This window comes from Crocuta crocuta, unplaced genomic scaffold (assembly GCF_008692635.1).
Source record: "Crocuta crocuta isolate KB4526 unplaced genomic scaffold, BGI_CrCroc_1.0 scaffold1079, whole genome shotgun sequence".
NCBI classification, from domain to species: Eukaryota; Metazoa; Chordata; class Mammalia; order Carnivora; family Hyaenidae; genus Crocuta; species Crocuta crocuta.
This window is the reverse complement of record NW_027529995.1, coordinates 1049157-1059292: the sequence shown is the minus strand read 5'-3', so window position 1 is coordinate 1059292 and position 10136 is coordinate 1049157. Positions and strand designations below refer to the sequence as shown.

The 10136-nt window shown below is 57.3% G+C and overlaps 1 protein-coding gene across 1 annotated transcript in view; it reads right to left on the bottom strand.

Moving 5' to 3' along the window:
• Positions 1-19: 19 nt before the first annotated feature.
• DNAH1 (dynein axonemal heavy chain 1) overlaps positions 20-10136 on the bottom strand; it is a gene marked incomplete at its 3' end in the record, with an annotated part of 63930 nt that continues 53813 nt past the window's right edge. Inside the window, exons 46-57 of the mRNA XM_077763422.1 lie at positions 8861-9039; positions 7673-7903; positions 6818-7014; positions 6208-6343; positions 5095-5303; positions 4833-5004; positions 3917-4108; positions 3268-3378; positions 2272-2457; positions 1667-1858; positions 322-489; positions 20-229 (exon numbers count right to left, since the gene is read on the bottom strand). Of these exons, the coding sequence (XP_077619548.1) occupies positions 20-229; positions 322-489; positions 1667-1858; positions 2272-2457; positions 3268-3378; positions 3917-4108; positions 4833-5004; positions 5095-5303; positions 6208-6343; positions 6818-7014; positions 7673-7903; positions 8861-9039 (2183 nt within the window). The remainder of the gene's footprint in view (positions 230-321; positions 490-1666; positions 1859-2271; positions 2458-3267; positions 3379-3916; positions 4109-4832; positions 5005-5094; positions 5304-6207; positions 6344-6817; positions 7015-7672; positions 7904-8860; positions 9040-10136) is intronic.

Here is a 10136-nt window from a genome sequence, read left to right as displayed (position 1 = left end):
GCCCACACGCCCACCCTACAGGGAGGGATGTCAGCACCTTGTCTGCACGGCCCAGCCGCTGCTCACACTGCTCACACTTCAGCTCCAGCTCCTCCTTCTTGGTGATGCATTCCCGGTACTTGGTCTGCATCGTGGCGATGCCATCCTCCACCTCACGCAGGCGCTGCTTGGCCTCCTCCAGAATCCTCTGTGTCACCTCTAGGTCATCCTGGGCCTCCCGCAGGGCTTGCTGCCGGCAGAGGGCCCAGGGCCAACTTGTGGCGGGGGCTCTCCCTGGGGCTCTCCTGCCCTGTCCCTCTCCCCGCTGTACCGAGCCCTCACCCGCTTGGGCTCCACTGCCTTGGCCACAAAGTGGTACTTGTGCATGGCGCGCACCCACTGGCAGATGGAGGTGCAGGCCTTGGACACCTTGGCGATGGCGGCTGGCTGGAACTCCTCATTGTCAATGTACGGCTGGATGGCTTTGATCACAGCTTCCCCAATGTTGTCCTAGGGGAGGGGAACTGTGGGCATCAGGGGGTGCTTTGCAGGGAGGAAGGGATGGTGGGTCCTGCCAAGGAACACCTTGTTGCTGCTGAGTCCCATGCCCCATGTAGGCTTCAGCACAGGTGTCTTCCTTTGGGAATAATCATGGCCCAGAAAGGCTGGTCGGAAGGGGAACTTCTGTGTTCCAGGATTTCAGATAATACAATCAGAGACTTTGTCCTTGAGAAACCACGTAGCCTTGAGGTCTGATAATATGCAAGCACCATTTAAAACTCTTTTAGCAACAAGGGCTCTTTCCTGACAGGTGTGGAGAAGAGTGAGTGATTCTGATGCCCAAACAAGCTCATGTTCAGGGTATTAATCCTCACCCCAAGAGCTCACCACACCCTCAGGGTTCCTGTCCCACCCTAGGAGAGTCCAACCCTGTTGTTCAGGATGAGGCCAGGAATCTGCATGGTTCATGAGCTCCCAGGGCTCAGAGCCTGGGACCAGGGGAGCCTTCGCACTGGCTGTGAGCTCTCCTGATTGGGAATTAATTAGGCCTGTGGGGACTCTGGTTTCTAGACTGATGGAAGAGGAGGAGGAAGGATGGGGAAGTCTATAAGGGGGTCTAGCTGCCTATGGGCCATTGTCTCCACCCTCTCAGTGCAGCCTGGAGTGTCCGGGGCCTGATACTGACACATGGTGGTGGGGGATGGCCCATGTCTACAGGAAGTTGTCCCCGACTCAGTTGCTAGGCTGAAGAGGGTCCTCCAAGAGGGCGGTGGGCTCCAGGCTGATCTAACCATGAAGCCACCTCCCGAGAGAGAACATAGGCATGGACACAAAGAGCCCCAGATAGACAGCAGACAGAGAAACCCAGAGGCAGACAGGAGAAGCTGAGCCTCAGGTGAGGCAGAGGGAAAGGCAATGGTTGCACAGACAGTGAAGGTCTAGGCCAAGGCCATAGGGGTCTCAGGGAGGACAGAGCACGAGGAGGGATCTCCAGGCTACAGAGCTTTAGAGTGACTATGGGTGACATCTTATGGGGACAGGAGCCTGCCTGTCACCCCTGTGGCCACAGGGCTGTGTGTGTTGCAGGAAGAGGGAGACAGGACAGAATCCTATGCTGTGTGGGTGCCAACTCCTCTCCTTGCTGCCCTGCCTTACCCACTGGCCAGCCTGCACCTGGCATGCTCACTTTGTCGAACTTGAAGAGGCTATCGAGGAAGCGGCCAGGGTCTTGCAGCAGCCCTTTGCCGGGCTCCCAGTAGTCATCCACCTTGGAGCCAGGCTTCTCTCCAGGCACCTTCTTGGGCTTGATGCCCTTCATGATGCATACAGCCTCTATGACCAGCTTCACGCCTGGGGGTGGCCGCTGCATGGCCCGCACCTGTGGGTCAGGCCAAGAGTCGGGGAGACCCATCAATGCCTGGATTCCCCTGGGGCAGGGACAGCTGTCAGACAAGGTGGACCCCACCAACCCCGTTCCTACCACAATCGACAAAGTGTGCTCTGAGATAGTCCCTGAGGTCTGCCTGTGGCTCCTCCTGCTCCCCCATATACCCAGGCTCGACCATGAGATCCTAGAGGCCGATTTCTTAGGACCTAAAGCCCTCCCCATGAGCTGGCCCAGGGCCTGGGGGTTGGTACAGGAGGTAAGGACAGCAGCTGGGGTTGAGCACTAGTTCTGCTCACACTTCCCAGCATGCGACCCCCAAGGGATGTGGATAGAGGGGGCCTGGGGCCCAGGGGTGCTGGGCTAGATGCCAGGGTGGGGGTTTCCAGGGCTGCCTGGCCACCCACCTCAGTCACATCATTCTTGTTTAGGTTGCGCAGGCTGGCCAGGGCCGCGTCCAGGGCCGGCAGGGCCTCATCCAGGTCCTTCTGAGCATCATCAGCAATAGCTTGTGCCTTCCTGGCCTTTTCATTGGCCTTCATCTCCTCTGCTTGCACTGAATTTCGGGTCTCCTGGGCAATGGCTGTGTCTACCTGGAGACCGAAGGCAGGGAGGGCCCAGCTGGTGGCATGCCGGGGACAGGTGTGTCCCCTCCCCTTTCTCCTCCCTGCACACCTCAATCTCCCAAGGCAGAGGGAAATGAGGGCAGGGATACGCCATTCTCCAAGGGCCCTCTCAGCTACAATAGGCCATGGAGCTCTGGGAATGTAATAAGCCCATTCCGAGTGTTTGCGGCGGGCCCGGATTGGGGCTCTGGGCTTTATGTGCTTGAGCACAACTGCTCTCCCCGCCAGGGAAGGACCCCCTAAGCCCTCAGGGCACCACCATACAAGACAGAGAAAGGTGCCCTCCCTGCCCCAATCACGTTCTTTCCAATGTCTGCTGGCAAACATTTTCAAAACACTGACATTGCAGAGCAGGATGTGACTGCTTCTACCAGAGAGCTGTCATAATGAACATACGAATCTGAGATGGTGGCTGGGAGGACCTGACCCTCGAATTTGGGGACCTCATGAAGACTCAGAGGGTCTCAGAGGGAGACTCAGAGTTTGCACAGGTGCCTGTGGTGGCCTGCTGCTCAGTCTGTGCTGTGACTATCACGGTTTGGGCTTCCTGTCTTGCTCTTCATCTCGTCCCCTACCCTGGGCAGTGCCCAGCACAGAATAGGTTCCAAGCAAACACTTGTTGATTGAACCAATGACTACTGACTGAGGAAGACAAGCACTGAGAGGCTAAGCAACCCACAGCATCAGGCAGCTGGAGATCTTGTGGTTGCATGGGGACACCGAACATCCTCAGACATGATCAGACATCAGGGAAGAGAGCCAGGGAGCACCCCTGACCTTAATCTGCTCCATAGTGAGCACGGTGTCCTTGGCAGCCTCTTCCAGCAGGGGGCGCATCATCTCTAGTTCCTCCTGCATCTTGGCCACATCTTCTGAGGTACGCAGCAGCTGGGGGAAGGGGGTGTACAGAGAGGAAATCAGGTGTGACAGGGGACCAGGAGGAGAGCCAGGGAGTGCCTGTGTGGCTCAGTTTGTTGAGGATCTGACTCTTGATCTCAGTTCAGGTCTTGATCTCAGGGTCTTGAGTTTAAGCCCCCTGGTGGGGTCTGTGATAGGCATGAAGCCTACTTTAAAAAAAAAAAAAAAAGACAACAAAAAGAGAGAGTCGGGCTTGGAAGGGTCTGGGGGGAGGTTCCTGCAGGGCCACAGGCCCTCATTCATGAGTGAGAGGCTGTGGCTCGTTGCCCGGTGAACCCTGGAGGAAGGGAGCAGTCACCTGAAAATCTGTAAGGTAACCCGCTTTGGCCTTGCTCTTGGCCAACAGCTTCTGTTCATTTGTTCATTTGGTAAGGGAGGAAGCCACCCATTTCAATGCTGCAGGCTGCTGACTGAAGGGGTGGGCTGGGCCCCCCTGGGCCAGGGCTAAGCCAGAGCAGGCAGAACCATGGGGTGCTGCCAGGGCCCACATAGCCCCGCCCCGGCCCACCTTGTCAAGGCCACTCTTCATGCGGTTCTTAGCAGTTTTCAGCTCCTGTTTCTTCTGCCCAATTAGGATGGAGAAAATATTAAGCAGCTCCAGGTAGCTCTTGGGGGTCACGTAGTTGTGGCGGGCCAGCTCGGCCAGGTACTCAACACACTTCTTGGCCACCGACTGGTGGATATACACGCAAACTTGAATCTGTAGGGTGGGAAACCACTGATGCCAGCAGCAAAGACAGGGCACTGGGTGCCCTTGAAGCCACTGCAGCATGGTCCCAAGGAAGGGGCCACATGTAGGAACCTCAATGCCTCTCTCACTGTGTCCTATGATCTTCATAACCTCTGAGGTCAAGGTCAGAAGAAAATCCCATGACCCAGAGAAGTCAAGGGGCTTGTGTAAGTTCACACAACTGTCAAGGGCAGAGCTGCCTTTGAATGTGGACTCAGGTGTCTCCCAGATCTTGCCCTTGTCACAGCTCCCAAGACCTGCCTCTCCCTGAGAATCCTAAGGTGGGACCCCTCCCTGCCTTGGAGGCTGGGTCTGGGGAAACAGAGGGCCCAAGGCTGCAGAATAGCTAGACAAGGAAAGGGGCTCATTCTATCTCTTGGCCCCCTGGTGACCATCACTCTCTGTTTGAACAAAACAAATATGGCCCCCCATCTGTGGCCTTTGGTTGTGTCAGGGGCTCTGTGAAGAAAGTTTCCACAAAGCCCTCAAGGAACAAAAGAACCAGTGACTGTGAAGTGTGTGTCCAACCTCCTATGTCACTGTGACAGCCTTGTGACATCCCCATTATACAGATGAGCAAACAGGCTCAGCATAAGTAACTCACCTGCCCAAATGCCCATCAGCATGGGGCCTGGGTGAGAGTCCCAAACCTAAACAGTCCCCACAACAGCTTGCTCGTCACCAAGACACCTACCAGTCCTCCGATTACTTCAGAGGTGGCTTCCAGTTCTGGGATCTCGTTCAGGGACATGGTGGCCACAGACTCCAGGGCCTCAGCTGGCCATTCGTTAAACCAGTCAATGGTACAGCAGTTGACCAGGGAGGGGAACTGCCTCAGGCGGGCTCGGAAGACCTCTCCGATTGGGCTGGGGGGCCAGGAGTCCAAATGAGATGCTGACTTCCACCCCCAGGAGCCCAGGACCCTCCCCATGGTGGGCTGCGACAACCGCCTATACCTCATGCACAGCACCATGTGGATATTGCTGCGCACACGCCCAGTGTAGGCGGCCATGAGGTTGGCCTTGGTGGGCTGCAGGCCCTGCTCCTGGATATATGGTCGCATAGTATTGACAATCTGGTCCTGCTCATCTGAGGAGTAGAGGTTGGGAATGTCACCCGCATTCAGGACGTTGTTGATGTCCTCCAGGAAAGACTCGTTCTTGATCTGGGGAAGAGATGAGAGTGCAAAAGCTAAGCCTTGATGATGGCCCCTGGGTGTTGGTCTCCTTGGACCTCCATAGCAGCCCTATTTTACAAACCATGCCGCTGAGGTCCAGAGAAGCCCAGGATCATACAAGTGACCCCATAAGTCATTGTCTAGGACTCATATCTAGGCCTACCCTGTAGCAGAGACACTGAACATCACCACTGGGCTATGAAAGGGCCCTGGGTCCTGGGTAGGAGATGTGGCACCTTATTCTTCACTTTCCAGGCCTCTCCATACCCGTTTACTCACAGGAGGAAACCAGACCACAGGTCTGCCAGGTCCTTGCCAGGTGACATGAGGGGACTCTGGGGGTAGAAGCAGGGCTGGGGACAGAGAGGACCCTGAACTGGGTGGGACACATTCCAGGACTTCAGCCTCGGCCCAGTTCTGACCCCCAGGAGGTTTAAGTGCTGCTCTATTTGTCTTGAGATCCCAGAGCCACAACCTCGCCTTCTCTTAGAGACCTAGGGACAGGACTCATGCCTATGGAGCTCTCGAGGGAGCAGCCCCCAAGAAGGGCACCAGGGGCACAGCACTTTGGGCACAAGTCCTGTGGTCCTTGAGGTGGGAACCCTTTGGCCAGTGAGTGTGGTGCCACTTGTGGTCAGCTGTGATGCCAGAGGCCTTAGGGTATGGTAATGATCTATATCTCCCTAGCCCTGACAGGCTGGGTTTGGCCCCATGCACCTGACCCACCCAACTATGGGCTCCCTCACCCCCAGTACCAGCTGTCCCTCAAAATAGCCACCCGAAATGACAGCGACCTGGGATTGAAGGACTGACCGCCTTCTAGGATACCATGCTGGGATGGGGTTGTTTCCACCCCACCCTGGACCCTGCCCAGTGCCTATGCCAGTGGCACCTGGGTGTCAGAGAACAGGAAGGTGATGGGCAAGTTATGCAGGCCAGCCTTGAGCAAGACCTTCTTGACATCTTCACGCCACTCAGTCATGCCATAGTTCTTGGATAGCTCGATCTGGAAGCACTCGTACTCAGCCCTGGAGACGGAAGTTTGGGTGGAGGCCTACCAGAGCTTGAGGCCAAGTGCTGAGCAGTAGGTGCCCATACCCCACCCCAGCCATCCGGAGTCTGGCTCCCATCCTGGGCAGATCTGCAGACTCTCCAGGCCCTGAACATGCTCTTACCTCCAGACCTTTGCTTAAGCTGTTCCCATGGCCTGGAATGCCCTTCCCTTCCATCCTCCCAGCTCTGATTCTGAGAGAAAGCCCATGGCCATCTCATCTAGGAATCCCTCCTGGATGTCTGCAGCCACATTTCCCTCCAAACCACACCGCGGGGCACTGCTGTTGCCTCTCCTTGGGGCCTTGCTCCTGTTCCCAGTGTGATCAGAAGCCCATGGCTGGGGGTCCCGGCCCAGGTGGCACGAGGCTCCCCAACCTGTAGAAGAACATAATTGGGACCAACAGCCTGCCTCCAGCCACCCACTGCCCACCACTTCCGGGGGCCCTCACATGTGTGAGGCCAGCCGTGTGAGGGAGCTGCGGCCACTGCCACCCACGCCCAGCAGGAGCGCGTTGCCCAGCGCCTGGCGCAGGGTGCGGCTGATGCGGCAGATGTGGCTCATGGCATCCATGAAGAGGACCAGCTTCAGCTTGGCTGTGTTGATCTGGTTGTAGTCCTCCATGTACTCCTCAATCACCTGCATCATCTGGGGCCAGGGAGGATGGGGAGATCTGGGTCCTCTCTCAGGCTCTGTGCACCAGAGTCCCCAACAGAAAGCACACCCCTTCCTCTGTGCTTGGAAGGGTGCTGTGCCTTCAGAAGACAGCTCCACTACATAAGGCCTGACCTGTCAGATACATGAAGGCCTGAGGGGCGGGGTCAGAGCCCTGTCTGTTTCCTCTGGGCTTTACCAGGTGTACTGACCCAGGGCTCTGGTGGGAGCTCCTAGTAATAAGGAGGGATGTGTGTGGAGGGAAACCATTGGGAAGGCCACTCCAGCCACACAGCTCTGAGGCCCTTGAAGAGGTCCCTTCCTTATCTCCCTGGTGTCGGGACTCAGACTTGTGGCCCCAGGGGCCCTGCTGCCCCTCTGTGGGCAGGATGATAGCCCCTCCAACAGGCACAGCACATCCCTGTTTACAGAGCCTGTCTCACATGGACCACAGCCTCATCCTCAGAGGTGGGCCAGGGAGGGCCTGCTACACCCTCTTGACAGGTGAGGAAATGGGACCTAGAGAGTCAAGTGCTGGCCTTCGAAGTCAGCGTCCTGCCCCCCTGGCCACAGCATGCTGGTCTGTTAGCAGTGCTGCAGAGGGCCTGGGCCTGGGGCCCCAGGAGGGGTAGGTCTCAGACGGGCCCCTCACCTTCTTCTCACTGGTGATGAGCTCATAGGACTTGACATCAGAGCCTGGCGACATGAAGTCCCCATAAAGGATGGGCTGGAAGGGACAGACCTCGACAAAGGTCACGTCCCAGTGTTCCATGTGGCTCTCCAGTAGTTTGTCGAACCAGCCTCGGTCCTCATCGTTCACCAGGCGGTCACGGAACACGCGGCAGTTCTCATGGTACCACAGTCGTAGCAGCTGTATCTTGTCCTGCAGCCACCCCGACATCAGTGCTTGCCTCTGCCCCGGGGCCCCGGGCAGGGCCACACACAGGGCAGCTGGCCAACCAAGGACCCTGTCCCTGCGCCTCTCCACCCCCAGCTCCAGGCTCAGGCGGCCAAGTGCCTGCTGGGACCCGGCTCCATTAGCTGGTCATCACTTCTCCCCTCTTAGGGCCCCAAGGGTTCCTCGAACCCCAAGCTGGGAAGGAATGCCCAGTTCTCCTTATGCCTTTCCAACGCCCCTCTGACTCTGCTCCCATTTCTGTGTCTGCTACCACCTCCATCCCAGTTTTCCTGCCTCTTCCTGGGTAAGTGGCTGGCCCTCAGGAAGCTCCCAGCCCTTCTCTCTACCTCTTTAGCTATAGCTTGGCAAGGCCAAGTCTGGCATCTGTCCTGTTCACCAGGTCTTCCCAGTACCGGATTCTGCACACACTGATCCATCCCACCCCCCACTCCCATTCCAAGGGCAAATCTGTCTCCTACCCACCCCCATGGCTCCCATCACCTTCAGGATCCTGTGGCCCCCACAGGTGACAGTCTGCCGCAGCCCACCCGGCCCACTGGACAGCCCACTCCCTGCTACAGTCCTGTTCCTGCCACCTGGGCATTTGTTTCCTGGTGTGAGTCCCACTCGTTCTTCCTCCCGAATCTTCTCCCACACAGGGCCTCCAACAGGAACCCCTCTCTCTCTCTTTCTTTTCCCTGGTTCCTCATTTTGTGTGACCCCCAATACCACTGCCATTCTAAGCATGGATTTGGACTCAGCTATAGGAAGGCAGGGGGCCTGGAGCCCACCATGCCCTCAACCCAACTCAAGGTCTGGCCAGATCAAGGCTGGGCAGTGTTTGAGCAGTAAGGCCTAAAATTGAGGGGCTGGGAAGGACTGTAGAGTCATGGTAGGGACTCCTCTGCCAGACACTGGGAAGGGAGCCTACCAGATCCTCACCTCGACCTTAGCCGGGTCAGCCATGAGTATTCCCTGGAAGACCTTGGAGAGGTCCCTCAAGTTGAAGGTATAGTGAGACTTGGCTGGGGTGGGCAGCAGCTGGGAGGTGATGGTGGAGTATACCATGATGGTGGCTTCCACGAGGGGATCCGCAAAGTGAGTGATGGTGGGGGCCCCAGCTGTGGGAACAGGAGGGTGGGCCCAGGTCACACAGGTGGGGGCTCCCAGTGCGGCCTCCGTGGATCCTAAACCCCGGCCCTTGCCAATGCCTTGTTCTCCCCCAGATGCCCTTTCCTCAGCTTGTGGGCCTCACTTGCACCCATCCTTTAGCTCCTCTTTGATGCCACCAACTCTGCAAGCTCTTCCTGATGTCCCCTCACTTGGGGTGAGGAATCTCCTGCTCTGAGCTCCTCACTTTTACATCCTCATCATACACTGGGGCACCCATGGGACAGGAGGAGTCAGTGCCAGTGAGGCTGTCCCCCACACCTGAAACATGCCAGCTCTGAGCCAAGCAGGGGAGGGTCATTTGGCCCACACACGCTTCAGGAGGGCATCCTGGGGTTGCTCAGGGCCTGGAGTCGCCATGACATGACCTGCAGGGCTTTGGTAAGCCCCTTGGAGCTGCTGCAACCCCCAGCCTGTATTTTCATTACTCACAGAATCGGTTTTATTGTTCTTTAAAATCTACTCAATTCTTTGCTGGGAACCAAAATTCTGTCAGTGGGAATTTGGGGCAGAGGGAATCCCCTGAAGCAGAAAAAAGTAAAGAAGGGGCAGGAGGGCAAGTTAGCCACACAGAGGGGCTCATCTGTCAACACAGGCACTGTTCTAGGTTCTGGGCACAGAGGGCAGTCCCAACAGGCACACTCGTCACCCTGAAGCCGCCATTCCCATGGGGAGGCAGGGAACGAACAGACCTGCAGCAGAGCGGATGGAAAAGAGCTGTGGAAAGGCCTGTCACAGGAGACAGGTGTCGGGGGACCCGGGGCTGGGGGCATTTGGCATGATGCTGGGAGAGGCCTCATGAGGAGAGGCACTGGAGCAGACAGCTGAGGAAGGGAGGTATAAGCAGGTCCAGGACAGTGAGGAGGAGGTGAGGGCAGAGAGGTGACAAGGGGCAGGGATGGCGCCACCTGCCACTGTTGGGACTTGAGCTCTTGCCTGCAGTTGGGCAGTGGAGGAGTGTGATCCAAATGAGCATTTGAATGGGTCCTCTGGCTGCAGGTGGAGATGGATAGATGGGTGGATGGGAGGTGGGGTGGGGTGGGGGCAT